Here is an 18,483-nt window from a genome sequence, read left to right on the forward strand (position 1 = left end):
CATTGCGTTTTGGTTGTGAATTCAGATGAACACATTTCACATAGGTACATTCAATAGGTTTTTGTTGTGAATTTAGAACTTTATCCACACATTTCACATACATTCAATCGCCTGTGTTTCAGTGGATGGTAAAAATTTGTAAAGTAGTACCGACGTGTTATTTTGAATGTCATAAGAGTCAAATTTCCATAAATCTCTTCTCTACTTTAGTATTTACACATTATTTATATGTTTCCCATAGCAACATTATCTAACGAGTCTATCATTTCACTGACGTCTTTACCGTCTCTATTGTTATTGTAAACAAACAGTTTATATAAATTAAACGACAGGAAAAGATATTTGTATGTAGGTATTTTTATTGCAATAGCATAGTGTACCTCATGGCGAACCTGAAGTTGCCGCAACTCGATGAAAGAACTGTGTTTGACGTCGTCGAAGAAAATTTCAAGAGGTTAGATATGGTAAGTATGCAAACATTATTTATTTACTTATTTAAAACCTTTTAAAACATATTACGGCAGTAGTATTCAGGCAACGTGACATCTGTTAACCCTCCAGTTCCAACTTGGTCTTCTTCAGTCCAATGAAGAAAGCTCAATTGAAATGGAAGGATGGTTCTTTTAGAGCATAACCTATGTTAGAGTCGTAGAACCAGCAAAATCCCTATACAAGAGCAGGAATCTAGAGCCCATGGTTAACTTCTATTTTTTTACCATGATCATTGACTATAATATTTAAATAGTAGGTACTCTACTGTTTTCTAACCCCAACGATATTTCGTTTGTATATTTTAAATTTAAGCCTGATTTGCTCAACACCACGCCTACTAAAACCTACATTACATTTATAAAATTTACAGAAAACCTATGTAAACCGTGTAATTTACTGCGGGGAACACACCCTGCCGGTGCCAGAGCTGATAGACATTGTGGAGAGGACCGTGAACGACGTGAACGCCTCGTATTGTGACGTGAACATACACGGCATCCTACTCGTGTATGCCAGCTACTTTGTACATGTTCTTGAGGTTTGTACGTGTTTTACGTACTTAAAATAGTTGTACTGCCGGCTGCCTGTGACTGTTGACTGCTTTTCTTTAAGAAGTTTTGGAGAGCTGTCGTGTACTTAGTCGGTAGGCTGAATTCAATGAAATAGAGTTGTGGTTTAAAGCATGCGCGGCGCCCCAAAACCGGATTGATAGGGTCACAGCTGGTAGGTTGTTAAAAGTAAATCATTTCATTTTTAACTTGGTTTTGATATTCCTATCAAAACTTGAAAGAAAGAAGAAAGAAAGAAAAGACATTTATTTAACTTACCTAAGACTTACCTTAAAAATATGGTTCTAAGTTACTTTATAATCTTCTAAAATAACTATTTATTAGGGCTCCGAAGACACTCTCCATAGACAGCTAAGGTTCTTGTTCAAAGAGGAACAGAAGTACAAAGAGCGTCTCGAAGCTACAGAAGAAGAAGAACTAGAGAACGAGGAAGAAGAAGAAGAGGAAGAGGAAGTGGTGGAGGGTCTAGCGGTGCTCGAGGAGCCGGCTGTGCGGGCGCCGCCGGCCGTGTTCAAACGAATGAAGATGCTCATGGTCTACCATTCTGTGCAGAAGGTAATGACAGTTAGGTATGAGTTGGAATGACTGTGCTACGCCTATACGTTCTTTACTACGCCACATAGGCAGCTAATTGCCGGGTTGCACCTTGTTTATTTATTTAAAAGTACCTTTAACTAATCGTTGTCTATAGGTTGAAAGGGGTTTTAGGCATTTTAATCAAAGGAAACATAATCCTTTCCGTAACATGATGACCAACCTTAAGCGTACTACACACATGCCGGCGGCATACCTACAATGAAGGGCTAGCTGAAGGGCTAGCTGCCGGCCGTGCCGCCATCACTGTGTGCTGTGTGAGCCTTTAGTTCAGCATGGTTCCGCTCTCGCGTCTTTGATTTAGAAATAACGAATATATTTGACGACCGAATGGCGCAGTGGTTAGTGACCCTGACTACTGAGCCGAAGGTCCCGGGTTCGATTCCCGGCTGGGAATCTGGGCCTCGGGTCTTGGGTGTTGATATTTATATTTAATATGTATCTATCTATGTATTGGTGTAGATATATATCAGTTGTCCGATACCCATAACACAGGCTCTGCCTAGCTTGGGGTCGGATGGCCGTGTGTGAAGATGTCCCCACATATTATTATTATTATTTATTATTATTATATATAGGTATATAAATATATTATAATGAGATAAATATCTCTCCCCATTCCCCACATAACCCCCCAGCGGTACTGCTGGTTGTGGCGCGCGGTGGCGGCGGCCCCCCCCGCGCTTGTGACTGGACTGGAGCGGGCGGCGCCCGCGGATTACCATATAGCTCACCTCCGAGTGTGTCTCGCCAAGCTGCAAGCTCTTACGGAGATGGCTAATGCGTCTCTATGGGTTAGTAGAGGTCTGCTTCGTTAATAGGCACGTACTGTTCTGTCCAAACAACTTGAATGTTCTTGAAATTGGATATATAAGCCATAGGCGGTTTGCTAGTTTGACAAAGCACAAAAGTGTAATCGCGGCCAACTTCAAGAACATTCAAGTTATTTGGACCAAAATTGTACCTATTTTGAAAACGCAAAACCACCTACCTACTTTCATTCAAGCACCAACCATTTTTACCCGCGAGCTTCGCTTCTCCATAAAAAGGGAATCACTTTTCCCGTAAATCCAGGATAAAAATCCAGGATATAAGAATAAGTTCCTGCTTACCAAATTTCTCAAAATTCCGATAGTTTTTACGTGTAAATGTAACATCCTAACTAATATTATAAATGCGAAAGTAACTGTGTCTGTCTGTTACTCTTTCACGCCAAAACTACTGGACGGATTTGAATGGAATTTGGTATACATTATGGTCTAGACTCTAGACCCTCAGAAAGAACATAGGCTACTTTTTATCCCGGAATTCCCACGGGAAAACATTTTAAGGCGAAGCGAAGCTCGCGGGAACAGCTAGTAACATAATAAAGGTCCATTCAGTACTACCCTTCACACAGTTGCCATTCGACGGTGTCAGCGCGACGGACCCCCGTATGGAGACGCTGCCTGAAGCCGGCCTGCTGGACTTCCTCCTCAGCTCGCCCTATGTTCTGGACCTGCGGGAGACATACGCCATGCACCGGAAAGTCGGCGACTATAGCTACTATAATGGTAGGTATCACCGAGAAAATACATGATGGCCCGATATAAAGTCATTTTGCAATCGTGTTTGTTTGTAATAGTTTGTATACAGTGAACATGTACGCTTTAAAGCGGTTCTAAGCTCTGTCCGACCAATAGCAGTCCCCGTCTTTTGTTTCGTTGTTGGTTTTATGAGGAAGGCCGAAGGTATAGTGTCGTCTTTGAGGAGAGGTCTATGTCCAGCAAAAGGTCCAGCTTGACCTCTTACGTAGTTTATTGGCTAGTATTTTGTTGATTGAATATTTCTTTAGGTCACAAATCTTTTAACTGATGTCTCCTCTCCTATTATTAGGTAGGGTAACGTAACGTACCTTGGGACGCTTGTACCTCGGGACATTGATTGTATTTTAAAAACCGGCTAAATAAACACATTAAAATTCTACCCTAGGCATAGTATCTTATTCGCTTGGCAAAACTAGTGAGTCTCGTGATCATACCGGCATCGAGTGTGTGGTGAAGACAATATGAAGTTTTTTGGAGTCAAAAGTAGCTTTTGTATAGTTTTTTGAGTTGCTTTATATCATTGAGGCATGCTCAAAATAGAGACATGGATGTCACGTATAAATTTTCAGTTATTTAATTTTATGACACGGCAATTATCTGAAAGATTTCTAAATTAAAAATAAAGATATTAAAATTTTGGTTAAATATTGCTTTTTTGTACCTTGGGACACGATTAAATTTGTACCTTGGGACACTGTTTCCTATGGCTTTGTACTATGGAAAATGCAAACTTCTAAATAACGTCTTATATCTCTGTTCTTATTAGTGGCAGAGTGAAACTGGACAGAAGAGAGATACAGAAAATCAATAAGAACAGAGATATAAGGCGTTATTTAGAAGTTTGCATTTTCCATAGTACACAGCCTTAGGAAACAGTTTACAAACGTGTAACGTACCTTGGGTCAAAACAAGCATTTTTACTTTTATCTTAATTTAATAAAATCTGGCCACACCAAAGCTCCAGCACAAATACTAGTGATAATAGATTTTATATCCTACCGAATAAAGAAAATTTCGCATTAATATCTTAGTTGTACGCTGCGATAGCTTCATTCAAAGTAGGGGTAGTCGAAAATGTCCCTAGGTACGTTACGTTACCCTACTTGCACTATTTTCAAAATTATCCTGAAATTGGAATTAAAACGTCACCCAACATACGTACTTTCAGTCACTATGAAAATCGAAAAAGATATAATAATATGTTGGGTAATTACTTACCTGTATGTCCGGATATATCACCAAGCTTTTAACTACGAATTAAATTCTTACCTATGTACATCTCTCCTCCTACCCCTCCAGAGCTGGTTTGGCCGCTGCCGACCCACTTCACCCCGCGGCACCTCTACAAGTTGAAGGTGGACGACACCTTCGTGGAGCCCCTGCCCGTGATGCCCTGGGAGCAAGCGGAGGAGGAAGACGAGAGGGAGGACAGGGACAGCGATAGCGACGAGTCGTAGGAGGGAGGGAGATAGTGGAATCGGTTTTGTTGTAAATTGAGTATACATACATAGCTATGTATACTCAAGTGTGTTGCTATATAAAGAGGGTGTAGTTCAAAACAAGTTTTGATCAAAATTGAGGCCATTTGGTGTCGGTATTTTGAAAGTGAAACTTTTTCATTGCTCGTTAGTGTAGTTTCTTATATAGAAAATAAACGAATTGATGGCTTTATCCATTTTTTGGGCATATAAAATACGTAGGAAACATGTACAGTAAGGTGCAGATAAACCTGACCCCCCTCAGAAGCATTGTTACTATGAAAAGGGGGTCAGGTTTCTCTGCACCTGACCGTACTATCGGAGTTTTTCATTGTTATAAATTATAGAACTAATTCAAATGTTTTTTGATAATATAATATTGTTTATTTTATAAAACAAAGTCTTGCTTTTTATGACGTATACTTTCATATTGATTAGCTACTGCATGCTACTGCAAAGGAGATAGTTACCATGGTTCTGTAGGGATATTGATAAAACAGAGTTAACAGGTAGTAGTCATAAGCATAAACTAATTGAGACTTTCCTAACCACGACGTATTTTTCAAGTATGGATAATAAGAAAAACAAAGCTTCCAAGAAGGGAACAAGAAGAACTGTGTTTGGTATAAAACTGCCACCTATAGAACCGTGTGACGACAATGAAGTTATTAAAACTACTTTAGATATAGACCCAGCCTTCTATTCAATGATCGATGGACGACCCATTAGACCGAATACTTCACTCAACGCCTACAAGCAAAATATAAGGGATATAGCGGTCAAAAGAACACTCCACGGCTTTGTCACAGATGAAATCATTAGAATCGACCGTGAAATTGAGTCTGAGAGATACATATACGAAAAAGCATTGGCGCATTTTGAAGATTACAAGAACAGTTTCGATAAATTTTTAGCTGACGACAACAATAAAACAATAGCCGTTATGACAAAATCGGACACCATGACTAAGGACCTGACAAACTTGACTGAAGATCAGAAGCAAGTGAGTTACGAGCTAGCTTCCATAAAGTCTAAGTTACAGTATGTGGATCAGAACTTTATGATACTGTTATCATTTGAGAATTTTCTGCATAAAGCATCCCCAATTTTGTGGCAAGATAGCCATAACATAACATTAGAACTAAAACACGAAGAGATTTTAACAATCAACAATGATATTCTTCTGGAAATAGATAAGGCGCTAATAATTAAAAAACTCAACAAATTTCCTCCACCTCGTTTATATTTTGAAACTCCGGAACAGCTTCTCATTATATTTCAATTACTTGAAAAACAAAATCTTAATTACTTACTGGTGACAGAGGAACTGAGCGTACAAAAAAATAAGTTTATAAAAGCACTTGATGGTATTAAAACTCTGCTTCGACAAGAACTTAATTTTATTCAACAAAAGGTAAGATATTTTGCAATTACTTTTGTACTTGTGTTTTAAATCAATACCTATGTAAATCCTAAAGTACCACTTTCCTAATTTTTTTAGGTAGAAAGTGGATGCGGAAATTTAGCAGTAACAATCCCTTTACCAGGCCAATGCCTGACATACTGAATTTTCTTTATTGTTATTTCAGTTTTAGCATGTATTCGTTTCATTAAAAAAATAGCTCAGTGACGATGATGGGTACATTCCCCTGCCAACGGGAACAAATCTGATAAAATTCCACCTTCTTCTGTACCTAAGTATATTTATACACATAAACGTACGTAAGTAATTACTTATAATAAGCTTTACTTTTCAGATAAACGAGAGTGAGGATATAATAAAATGGAATGAAATGAGAGAAGTTGAACTAAAGGAAATATTCTTCCGAATATTAGAAGAGAAAATAAAATATCTTGTTTCTTCTGAAACAGCTTTAAAAATCTACAACTACGTAGAATATGCATATGAGCAACTCATTGCACCCAATGACACTGACTTGAGTACTTTAGATATGACAAAGGCGCTTGAGGCTGAGTATAACAATCTTATGTTAGATCTCTCAGTATTCGATCTTGATGAACTGAAGAAGATTGAGAAAGAAACATACGAACAGGAAGCAGAGGCATTACATAAAGCTAAAATTGCAAGTAAACTGTTGAAAGACGTTGATAAACTAAGCAAACGCATGAATTCGTCGTATCAACCTGCCAGTAAGGAATGAAAAAAAAAATACATCTCGAAGTCTGCATAATAATATATTCACATAACATAATTTATGCTTTAAATTTAATATTAAAAATTTAAAACTAAAATAGTATAACCGTGCCATTGCACTTAATACTTAAGAATAAAATGTCAACATTTGGCTAAATTACTTTGTTAAGAAAGAGTGACCTCTTCTGGCACAGGTGCTTATGTACTTAAAAGAAGGGGTTAAACTTAGTTTAAATTTACTGATCAACTTTTTGGCAAATGAATAAACGTTTTTGTATTTGTATTTTGTATTTGTATAGTCAACATTCTCTTGTTTATTTTTGTATTGGTATACCTATACACGCCCTCTATTTTTTTAACTTTGTTTCCGTAATAGTAATATAGTCATATATAAGGTTGTCTGTAAGAGATCCTTCCTAACGATAAGGTCGCCTGTTGTGCATGTGCATTGTTTCTAGTTTATGACTATGTTTTTGTATGTCTGGAGCATGGAAGTAATAAGTACCTATACCTACTTACGTAAGTACTTATTACTTTCATGGTCTGGAGTTCTACCTATTATTAAATTTTTACCTTAGAATAATAAAGACCTCGGCTGTTGCTGTGCTTCAATCAGTATCAATCTTTATATTTATGATGTGGAATTGTCAGTCCAATCAGTCACTTTCTCTATGATAGAGAAAAGAACACTACGTTCACTCTATTGCTCTATTACAAAGTCAAGAAATGATGAAGAACATTGAAAAATCAAGCATAAAAATTTTTTAGAACTTTATTTTACTTATTTATTTGATAACGAACTATGCCGTGTTCACAAAAGAAACGCGAAACTATTATGCCAGTTAAAACTCTTGACGTCATATTTCGGCGTCGTTACGTGCCGAACACACAACACTACTTCACAGATCGGAAGTATGCGAACGCGAATACTGCAAGGGAGTTTTTGCAGCGTGGGAATCATTTTAAAGGGCCAAAATCTTCGAAGCTATTATCCTACATCAAGTATAGTGATAGAAAGGTTAAGGTAACAGCTCGAGAGAGAAGTTCGCTGCCATTGCATTTAAAAGGTAGTTCAAAAATTGCAGCCATGAGAGACTTAACGCAGCGCCTCTTCATCAAGGAACCTCCAGATGAAGTGAAGGCTATTGTTGAAGTCGATCCAGAGTTTTATTCTGTAATAGAAGGCAGACCGCTTCGTAAATTTGATGATATAACGTTATATATGAATAAAATAAGAAGTTATGCCATGATTCGACAGCAAATTGGGTATAGAGAAGACTTGGTTCTAAGTATTAGTAAGAGCATTACTGAAGAAAAAGACAGTTATGAAAAACTATGTCAACAGTACAAAAAACAAGTAAAACATTTTCAAAGATTTCTGACTGACGACTATAGAAAATCTACTATGATAGTAGCACACTCTGAGAAAATACACCAACTTTTACTAGACAAAGAAATAGAATATATTAGCTACGTTTCTAAAACGACTATTTTAAGGAATATCCTATTTAAACTTGATGCAATACGAGGTATCCTTAAAACGTATCGTTCTTTTTTAATGTTTATTGCTCCCTTACCCTGGAGGCGCCAAAATGACGAAATATTAATGGCACACGATCGGAACACATCTTTAAAATACGACTCTGGACATTTTGAAACTATAGAGTTAGACGTGCTAGATATAGATAATATGATAGAGTGGGCTACTGCTGAACTAAAAGATCCGCCTAAGAATATAATATATTTTAATGATCCACAAGAAGTTATAAATATCTTCAGCAACATTCAATTGCAAAGCCGTGAGTACTTAATGATGCTTTGTACAACAGATGGACTTCACCATCAGCTGCAATCGAACATAAAGATTCTCAAACAGGAATTGGAAGATAAAATTGTAATGTTTCAACACTATATCAATGATAAAAACGAATTACTATCAGAACAAGAAGAAATGGAACAATTTCTGCAGTTGAAGTTCTTCCGCATACTATACGGCTTTTTCTACGATACTGTAGCTAGTCCAGAAACTTTGAAACTAAAATTATGCATTGAGTTTGTATACGAACAAGTATTTAAGAAATGTGAAGAGGGGCATCAGAGTTTGCGAGATACGATGAAAGTATTAGAGCTCCTTTATGAAGACTACTGTTTGCGGCTAGACAGTTTAGATTTTAAAACGGTCAAAAAAGCTCAAGCAGAGCTTTACGCACAAGATTTAAAGCTTATGAGGAAAGCCTACAAAGCCGAACGAGAACTTAAAGCTTTTAGGGAAATGACCAATGCATTAAATAAAGCATTTCAGCCACCTGATAAGTATAAACAACCTGAGTATAAAAATCTAACACATATGAAGCCGGCACTTGCTCCGGTTAGTAACGAAGCAGATCGGAAAAAATCCAGTAATTTGACCGCGGTGGAACGTGAAAATTTGATACTATTTACAGAGTGGTGTGAAGGTATGGATCCTGAGCCTTATCTAGAGCAATATAATATGTATGTGAAACCAACTTTTGAAAAGCTATCAGAGGAAAAGTCTTATGTCTGAGATGTATAATATTGATTATTGATTGTTGTAGTCACTTCATAAAATTTATTGCCATAGTTATCAGGTGGATTGCTAATTTATAGTTAAAACATTTTGATTAATTATTTATAATTATATAGTTTTTTTTTCATTAAGTTTTTTTGTAAGATTATAATTACAATCTTTATATAACATTTAGTATATCTTTTGTTTTATTTTTCATTAAGTATTAAATTATTAATTATAGGTACTTACCTATACATTGTAAATTATAAGATGACCCTTATGACAGCTGTCATGTCCTTACATTGTATTTGTCATTTGTTATTTTTCAAGGTAACCCTAGCTAGGCAAACCCTAATAACTCAGCCTAATAAGCATCTGTCAAAATCTGTCATCTGTCTGTATGATCTTGGTTGGTATGATCTTGGTATGATCAAAAGTCACAGGACTCATGCTAAATTTTACAAAGGTACGTTTTACGTTTGCGTATGAAGGTTTCAGCCAGTTTCAGCAGAATCTTATGGCCAGTCATGATCGTTAACAATTTACCTACTCCACTACTCGGGAAGGATGATTCACGCTACACCGTGTCTCGACCCGGCCGGTGTATGAAGTTTGGCACGGCCGAGCCACTGTCAAGCATGAAATTGCATACAAAAGGGCACGGCCCGGTCAAGACACGTTGTAGCGTGAAACATACTATATTGCCCATAGAGACGATGGAAAAAGTCCTAAGATGTCCCCGTTTGTGAAACTTGAAATGTTTTTATTTTTATAAAATTACTTAGGTACGCATAGAAAAAATCTGAGATATTTTAGGATGATACGGAGGGAATAAAGAGCGTTGTTGATTTTTTTTCGGACTGAGAACCTTCTCCTTTTTTCGAAGTCTGTTAAAAAATATAGAACAATACGGAATCTGGATGTGTCAAAAAGACACTGAGATCATAGATAATACTTGTCTCCGACAATCATCTCATAGAAATATCAATTTTATGTAATTTATTTAAATGGCGTGTTTAAAAGAGAAACATAAACCCATGATGCCTGTGCGGATTCTGGACATGATATCTAGACGGCGGTATTTACCAAACACTCAATACTACTACACAAATAGAGAACACGCTTTTAAAGATAAGGATTATGTGGCGTCCAGTGTTGCACCTGGTCGGCCATTTGGAGTTCATAGGTCCGAGAAAATATTATCTTACATTCAATATAGCGACAGGAAAGAAAAGGAGATGGCAATAAGGGGGCGAACGAAACCATTAAAATTAAAAGAGAATATTAAAACTGCAGAAATAAGGGACCTCTCTGTGAGACTATATGTACAGGATCCTCCAGATGATGTGAAGACAGTGAATCAAATCCATCCAGAATTTTACACCGTAATTGAAGGAAGGCCACTGCGTCGCTTTGACGACATTAAAGTATACATGAAAAATATTAGAGATCACATGATGACACGGCAACAAATAGGATATCAACGAGATTTAATAGAAAGGATTAATAAGAATATTGCAGAAGAATCTGAAAAATATAACAAAATTCTGCTTAAGTACAAAAATCATGTTAAAAACTTTCAACGGTTTCTAACAGAAGACTATGAAAAAGCCGTATTTAAAGCAGAGTTAGCTGCAGATGTTCATGAGAAAATGTTAAAGATGGAGTTGGAATTTTTTGACTGTGCAGCAGAAACCACCATACATAGTAATATCATTTTTAAACTTGAAGCTACACGAAATAATTTGAAAATGTATCGTAAATTTTTAATGCATGTGGCTCCTTTACCATGGCGACGAGAAAATGATTTACTAGGTAAAATGCATTCTCTACAATTTTTCGAAGAAAAATATGAAACAGATGAGTACGAGATTAGCATGGATGTTGATAAAACTATAGAAATGGCGGCGAAAGAGTTAGAAAATCCACCGCCTAATACCTTGTATTTTAAAGATCCCATACAAATGATGGATTTATTTGAAGCTATGGAACAACAGAGTGGTGACTACCTGACAATGCTTGCTCAGACTGACTCACTAAATCGTCGATTGCAATCTGCAATAAAGTGCCTTAAGAATGATACCGAAACAGAGTTGGAGAATTTTAAATACTACATAGACCAATTAAACTGTGAAATATCAAGTAAAGAGAAACTCGAACAGTTTTTAGAGAACAAATTTTATCGTATAATAAATGGTCTATTTTATGAGTGTGTAGCCGGCGAGGAGACACTTAAACTCAAGATTTGTATAGAATACGTTTATGATCAAGTATTTGGTCACTACGATGAAGGTCACACCAATTTGTATGAGCCAATGAGGTTGATAGAACTTAAATACGAAGAATATCGTATGGCTATGGATTGTATCGATATAAAATCTATAAAAAAAGCTGAAAAGAAGGCTTTTTCTCAGGATGCAAAAAATATGAAAAACGCTCATAATGCTCAAAAAGAGCTGAGACTGTTCAATCGAATGAGAGAAACCCTGTCAAAGGCTTTCCAACCGCCAGCTCAGTATATGCGCCCAACTTTTGATAAGCTTGATAAAAGAAGTACTCTAAAGAAACACCGTAATGTTAAGCGTACCAATGAAGATTCAAGTAAAATGACGGAGGCCGATCGTGAGGGTTTGCGACTGTTCACTAGCTGGTGTGAGGGCCTGGACCCCGAGCCCTTCCTCGAACAATACCGACGGTGTGTGGAACCAATGTTCACTGACGGTAACCAGACACCAAGTCAGACAAAAAGTAAAAGCATAGATTCAGATGATGATTACTGTAACTACCGTTTGTTTTAATATTCATTTTAAGTTAGTATTATTGCTCAGCAGTGTCTTCGTTTATTTGATCTTTTGTTAGTCTATTAGTTTTTTTTTTAAGTTGCACTAAAGTCGTTTTATTTTTTATGTGTACAATATCGGTTACCTACCCAGAAAGTTACTGAGGATATTAGGTGATTATATATTATATCCAAATATCTGACCAAGATCTGACCTAACTTTGTGCCCATAGTGATTGATTAAGTTAGAAAATACTTAGTAAATCTAGATGGTCTGTTTGTTAACCTTTGTGCACATATGCAACAAATATTCAATGTTTTTTCCTTAATGTGTATAAAATATAAATCCCAAGATTAAAAACATTTCTTTCATTTGTATTATTTGAAATAGCTTGTCCATAGTTGATTTGACTCTCTGTGATAACAATGGGTGAAAAAGTTCAGAAAGACTCACTTGATATTCAAATTCCACTGCCAAGAAAATATTCCAAAAAGGGTATTGGTAATTTTAAACGGAATACTGCAACACAATACTATACCAAGTTTAGTAATAGTGCAACAAACCCACCAGTAAGTGGCGAGTTACACAAGTACACATTTCCTTCCACTATACGAATCAAAGCGAAGATGATAACTAGGGGAGAGCTAACTAGCTTTCATAGTAGATTTCTGAAGCAAGTAGATGGGCGAGTGGTCAAGTGTCAGGCTAGCATACCGCTGCGTAACAGATACAAGCTGGAGGGTGCGGGTTGGCGGCAGCGGAGGAGCATGGAGGCAGTGGAAGACAAGGTCCAGACCATCCTACACTTGGACCCTGACTTCTATCGAGCTGTCGACGGCCGCCCCATCACCTCTCGCGCCCCTATGTTCAACACAATAAGGCATATCTACGATAACATATTACGCATCAAGCAACAAATCGCATACCGCCAGGACTGCATCTTGAATATAGACGAAAATCACAAAAGAGAAGTGGAAAAATACAAGGCTAGCTGCAAGCGATGCTCCGACCAGGCCAAGTCTTTCGAAGCTTTCATAGCAGAAGACTACGAAAAGTCCATGAAGTGTCTTAGACTTTGTGAAGAAATGAGAACGAAAGTGGATGAGAAAGATTCAGAGTTGCAGGTTTTGGCTAACAGAAAATTTACTATTACTTCTAGACTGATTGGATTAGAATACAAGTTGCGAGTGCAGCAAAGGTATGGGAGGTTTTTGTACTACCTGTCTCCGCTAAGCTGGCGCGCTCACCACAGGGACTTCGCCAGGTCGTCGGACCTGGCCGGCATGGGCTTCGATCTTGGGGATATAGAGGATGAAGATACATTTTCCATATTATTTTCAAAACTCCAGAGGGAATGTGAAGAGGTAGTTAAGCCAGTGTTGTTTTTCTCTGAGCCCCAGGATCTGATACATGTATTCGAGAGGGTCGAGAAGCAGCTCCTCCATCACTTCACGCACGTGGCACACCTGGCCCCCATCACCAAGAAACTCCACACGAATATCAACATTTTCAAAAAGGCATTCATAAGGGACAGCGTTAAATTACAAAATCTGATCAGCGACTCTGAGTCCGACCTAGAATTTCACGAAGAGAGGAGCGCATTTTTGGAAGCAAAATTTTTCAAGATCTTGCACGGAGTATTTTTTGAGAGTGTGGCTTCGACTGATGTTTTGAAATTGCTAGTTAATTTGAGATTTGGCTTCGAGCAGTTGACAGGGGAGGAGCCGATGGCGGTAGAATTGAGGTCAATTTTCAAGTATGTGGAGTTGTTCTACTTGGAGTACTGTATGAAGCTGGAGACTCTGACGGGGCGGTCGGTGAAGGCGGCCATCAGGCAGTGCCTCGAGGAGGATCGGCGCAGGTTCCACCAGGCGGGGGTGGCTGCCCGGGAGCTGCGCCTGTTTGAAAGGATGAAGCAGCAACTGTCTCGGAGCATGGCAGCCCCCGCCCCGCCGCGCCCCCCGCCGGCCCGTGGCGCCTCGATGGTGACCCCCGCGGCTAGTCGCGCCTCCTCACGACTAGTCTCCATTGGCAGGAACCGGAGTAAAAAATACGTCACTATGAAGGATTCGTCGAATTCGATGGCCTTCTCTGTATCGTCAAATTTGGTTTGATGTAATACTACTTTAATTATAATAGAATTGATAATCATTATTAGAATAGAATAGTATCTACTAGCTTTGTAATCAGCCTACGATGCGTTGCTATAAAAATTCATCATCATCATCACAGAAAAACTTACACACTCTGCTTAAGACGATCCAACTCATACGTTCAACCCACTTTCCCATTTTTTCATCCATTATAGCATATTATAATGTTTCCGAAGATGCCTATTGCCTATGCCCAACTGTGGACGATTATATATGTTATGTTTTAGTGCCTCCGCTGGAGCTAGTGAATTCATAGGAGGGCCAGGGCCTTATAGAGACAGGATAATAAATAAATATATGGTTATATCCAAAACAGACTTTTATTTACGGGGAATTAATATGGAAACATCTATCAATTAATTCCTCGACAAAACACAAATACACAATATACTTATATGCATTAGTTGCAGATACAGTTAATAAAAGAAAATCAGTAACAAAATGTACATTTTCTATTCTTACAATTGTTTGGTTTCATGGTATTGACGCATAATTATGGGAATTTACATATTTACACTGTAACATAAAATATATAATTAAAATTATGTAAAAATATTAAATATCTGAAGTTGTCGCTTGAAAACTATAAATCATATAATTATGATGGGTACCATATATATACCAACAAAGCCTTCATTTTAAAGTAAACTGGCAGATACCGAAGGTATCTACCGCGTTGTAAGTGATTACACTTACAACAATTAATCTCTTGAGGGAAGCGTAGATGTGGCACGAATATAAATTATAATGATCGATTTCAGTGATAAATTCAATTCTGTTTCAGTACAAATTGATTTTTCCACAAATGCTCTTTGAAATAAATAGTTAAGTGCCCGTATTTTATAAATTTATGTATAATCAAATATGTAATGGCTCTTGCATAAATTATCACGATATAGGTATGAGTGTCTCTTAAAACCTTATATATTTATTTACTTAGTTTGAGAAACATTATTTTCATAAACAATTTAGGTACAGGTTTAATTTCTTCGACCTTATCACTGAGAACAATCTCAAATGGAACAAAAATTAATTTGATTTCCGTTTCAAGGAGTGTAAAAAAACCTAAGATATTAAAATAATTATTTTAAAGATAGAAGATCTATTTACATAATATTTACAAATAACCATCCGAGAGGGAAACAGTAAAAGCCTCTTTATAAAACATCTAATTAAAAACGTCACATTTAAAATGTTTGCGAGTAAAACGGCCTTATTTATAAAAATAACTTACAAATGTAACACACCTCTCGTTGATTATATAATCAATGATTGAGAGTTAAAAAAACGCAACCAACCATTAGTAAAATTCATATTATTTTGTAAGTTACTTTTATAAACAAGGGAATTATCTTTAACTACAGGTAGGTACCTAAATGACTGCTGGAATATAGAGTTTAGATTTGAGTACCAATCTAGATGAAATATTTATGCAAATGATGGGAAGTAAGCTAGGTAAAAAATCTAATTGAGGCCAACTATCGGATCTTAATACTTAATGTTTGAAAAAACTAAATAAATAATGATGTGTCTGTTATTTAATAATTTTACATACGCTTCTGTGATACACTTGTATTAATGTTTACATACAATAAACTACTTACATACAATTATTATGTATAATCCACATAATATTAGCTATAAATATCGATTATGGTCCGACTTTAGTTTGTGAGCCACTGGTTTCATTCAGAATAACATGATTTCATTGGTTGGTATCGTTGCAGACAAAAACCTTTTTCTTTCTATATGAATATTATATGAGTGCAAGTGCACTATTATCTTCTCCCTATACCTTCAGTTCAGCCATTCTAGCATTTTTCAATCGAAAATGACTAGTTGTAAATAAACATAATCACCCTCAAACTAAATATGCACTACAAATATGCATAAGCGAGCCACACGGACTCAAGTTTTCATAAGACGTTAATTTATCATTACAGCTATTTGTATAAAATAACAATAAAACAATATTTGGTGTTTCAACCTCGGACTAACAAACGAATCTCTACACAATGAGCATGTGTTTAATACCGTCACGTACGGTGTCGCTACAAACAATATCCGCCCTGCAGCCGCGGCGCGTTTATCTGACGCGCTTCTTCTGCAGCTTGGCGAGCTTTCTCCGCTTGAGGATCATGTCGTAGAGCGCGTCGAGCCCCTCGTGCAGCCCCTCGCCGGTGATGGCGCACGCGGGCTGCACGTGGCAGCCGTGCGCGTCGCGCGAGCCCGCCGCCAGCTCGCGCAGCCCCAGCAGCCGCTCCAGCTCCCGCGGCTCGCGCGCGCCCGGCAGGTCCTGCTTGTTGGCCAGCACCAGGATGGGCACGCCCGCGTTGTCCGGCGACTTGGCCGTGCGGATCAGCTCCATCTTGGCCTCCTCCATGCGCTCCACGTCCACCGAGTCCAGCACGAACACGATGCCGTCCGTGCAGCGCGTGTACGACTTCCACAGCGGCCGCAGCTTCTCCTGCCCGCCCACGTCCCACACGAGGAAGTTGACGCCCTTGGACTTGCCGAGGGTGCCCTTCACCTTCTCGCAGTTGAAGCCGATGGTGGGCACCGTGTTGAGGTACTGGTCGAACTTGAGCCGGTAGAGCGCGGTGGTCTTGCCGGCGGAGTCCAGGCCCAGCATGACGACGTGCAGCGTGCCCTGCGCCGACGGCAGCGCGTCCAGCAGGCTCGAGTTCTTGCCCATGTTGGCGCCCATGCTGCCCCCTACCTCACGCAAGATCGGGACATTACGAACGCGCAATGCGAGAGCTGCGTGCGATCCTCACCCCTGTAATCAAAGAAAATATCATTTTAAAGTAACTGTTACGTAATGTAGATGGTCGGGCGACGCTAAGATCGGTGGAACAGCTATGTGAATTGGTCGGGTGTCATTACGAAACGCATCTAACCCGGAGGCCCGAGTGTACCGGTTCCCCATTCTCAAGGAAATAATTCGAGTTATGATGGTGATCATAAGTCACGATCGTCTCTGCGCGCTCATTTACACGCTGAACGTGATACGTGCTTTTATGATGCTAATAAATGGGACATAATCTAATTTGAGTCTCATCTCGTGATCTAATGTCGACTGTAATAATAAATATTGTGATGCTATGCTAAGTGGGAGCATTAACGGCAACTTAGAAGTAGATTTGCATGACAAGTTCTGTGTGATGTTGGAAAGTTTCTCACAGAGTTATCTGAGGTTGGGTTTAAGCCGTAGGCGTATTAAAGTTTCGAGCGTTACGTTGAGTGGCGCACGTTTCCTTGCTGTACATGAGTACGTATCGGCTTAATTACGTGAGATAGTGTGCCCGCATGGACCTCACGTCCTACATCCGAGAGTTTCAAATAAAAGGGGACATAAAAGAAGACATCTTTATACTCGATTTCTCATTTTTCTTCAAAATTGAAGTGTAGCTCCTTAGGTTCTAGGTGCAGAAGAACTGAGAAAGTGGGTCTTTGGATTATAAATGAAATGATAAATACTTGCTATAACATATAATATACAGTTTCACATTGGAGGTGTTAAAGCGATATTTAAATTGAATCGTTAAAACTAGCAGGTCTGGATCTTTACGATGCTGTGTAAAAGCAACATAAAATGTACGTCTTTGAGGGGAAAGGCGGCTGCGGCAGTGCAAATGAGAGGAATCAAACGAGGAGAACAGGACTGTTCCGACATGACTCTATGTCCTTTGTCTAATTTACCCACTATTTTATCTGATACCTTATTAAGTAATAAGTACATAATAATATTACGTAACTAGTTCACTACTAACGACACGCTAACGCTAATGTCACATTAAAAATGGGTAGCAATAAAACGAGTGACTGTAAATTACAGTTCTAAGTGTCAAAATTAATTAATTTGGGTTATAGAATTACTAAGTGAGCGACTGACTGCGAGTGACGAGAAATCAACAGAACAGCAACTTACAAACATTAATTTGAGTTACTTAAAATACAAAATGAGCAGCTTCATAATATTTGAGCGACCTAATATTTGTTTGAGTGTCAACGTTACGTCCTGCATTTTTTTCAATATTTGGCAAATGTATTTTTTATACTGAGCGGCATTTTATCTTAAATGAAGTGTTTCGAATACAAAAACCACTTTGAAAAATACACTATGAAGCAGATGATACTCTGCGT

At 38.1% G+C, this 18,483-nt stretch overlaps 5 protein-coding genes across 6 annotated transcripts in view; 4 read left to right on the plus strand and 1 right to left on the minus strand.

Moving 5' to 3' along the window:
- The first annotated feature begins 129 nt into the window (after window positions 1-129).
- On the plus strand, window positions 130-5,184 carry LOC105394774. Of its 2 annotated transcripts, XM_048631847.1 has the most exons (6): window positions 130-464; window positions 863-1,030; window positions 1,386-1,616; window positions 2,294-2,449; window positions 3,055-3,208; window positions 4,541-5,184. In XM_048631847.1, exons 1-6 carry the CDS (start codon window positions 384-386, stop codon window positions 4,696-4,698), a joined length of 948 nt encoding a protein of 315 aa, XP_048487804.1. In that variant the 5' UTR covers window positions 130-383; the 3' UTR covers window positions 4,699-5,184. The 2 variants fall into 2 exon arrangements, with proteins under 2 accessions (XP_048487804.1, XP_037976683.2); XM_038120755.2 differs by lacking the exon at window positions 2,294-2,449.
- Window positions 5,185-5,262: 78 nt separating this feature from the next.
- On the plus strand, window positions 5,263-7,490 carry LOC119694435. The gene is made up of 2 exons (XM_038120748.2): window positions 5,263-6,133; window positions 6,477-7,490. The coding sequence occupies exons 1-2, from the start codon at window positions 5,288-5,290 to the stop codon at window positions 6,879-6,881; spliced, it is 1,251 nt and encodes a 416-aa protein (XP_037976676.2). The 5' UTR covers window positions 5,263-5,287; the 3' UTR covers window positions 6,882-7,490.
- Window positions 7,491-7,549: 59 nt separating this feature from the next.
- Window positions 7,550-9,599, plus strand: LOC125491024. The gene has a single exon (XM_048631846.1). It carries the CDS (start codon window positions 7,677-7,679, stop codon window positions 9,417-9,419), a length of 1,743 nt encoding a protein of 580 aa, XP_048487803.1. The 5' UTR covers window positions 7,550-7,676; the 3' UTR covers window positions 9,420-9,599.
- Window positions 9,600-9,717: 118 nt separating this feature from the next.
- LOC125491023 lies at window positions 9,718-12,672 on the plus strand. Its single transcript, XM_048631845.1, has one exon. The coding sequence runs from the start codon at window positions 10,412-10,414 to the stop codon at window positions 12,200-12,202; it is 1,791 nt and encodes a 596-aa protein (XP_048487802.1). The 5' UTR covers window positions 9,718-10,411; the 3' UTR covers window positions 12,203-12,672.
- Window positions 12,673-14,638: 1,966 nt separating this feature from the next.
- LOC105394766 (ADP-ribosylation factor-like protein 4C) overlaps window positions 14,639-18,483 on the minus strand; it is a 47,354-nt gene continuing 43,509 nt past the window's right edge. Inside the window, exon 4 of the mRNA XM_011566678.3 lies at window positions 14,639-17,116. Within this exon, the coding sequence (XP_011564980.2) occupies window positions 16,424-17,044 (621 nt within the window). The 5' untranslated portion in view covers window positions 17,045-17,116 and the 3' untranslated portion in view covers window positions 14,639-16,423. The remainder of the gene's footprint in view (window positions 17,117-18,483) is intronic.

The sequence above is a fragment of the Plutella xylostella genome, chromosome 29, assembly GCF_932276165.1.
Source record: "Plutella xylostella chromosome 29, ilPluXylo3.1, whole genome shotgun sequence".
Classification (NCBI taxonomy): domain Eukaryota; kingdom Metazoa; phylum Arthropoda; class Insecta; order Lepidoptera; family Plutellidae; genus Plutella; species Plutella xylostella.

Excerpts from the sequence above, each read along its gene's own strand:
- LOC105394774 (XM_048631847.1), top strand. The coding sequence starts at position 384 with ATGGCGAACCTGAAGTTGCCGCAACTCGATGAAAGAACTGTGTTTGAC. Across the intron at positions 1,031-1,385 it reads ACTTTGTACATGTTCTTGAG|GGCTCCGAAGACACTCTCCA; the intron begins GTTTGTACGTGT and ends ACTATTTATTAG. Across the intron at positions 2,450-3,054 it reads TGGCTAATGCGTCTCTATGG|TTGCCATTCGACGGTGTCAG; the intron begins GTTAGTAGAGGT and ends CCCTTCACACAG.
- LOC119694435 (XM_038120748.2), top strand. The coding sequence starts at position 5,288 with ATGGATAATAAGAAAAACAAAGCTTCCAAGAAGGGAACAAGAAGAACT. Across the intron at positions 6,134-6,476 it reads TTAATTTTATTCAACAAAAG|ATAAACGAGAGTGAGGATAT; the intron begins GTAAGATATTTT and ends TTTACTTTTCAG.
- LOC125491024 (XM_048631846.1), top strand. The coding sequence starts at position 7,677 with ATGCCGTGTTCACAAAAGAAACGCGAAACTATTATGCCAGTTAAAACT.
- LOC125491023 (XM_048631845.1), top strand. The coding sequence starts at position 10,412 with ATGGCGTGTTTAAAAGAGAAACATAAACCCATGATGCCTGTGCGGATT.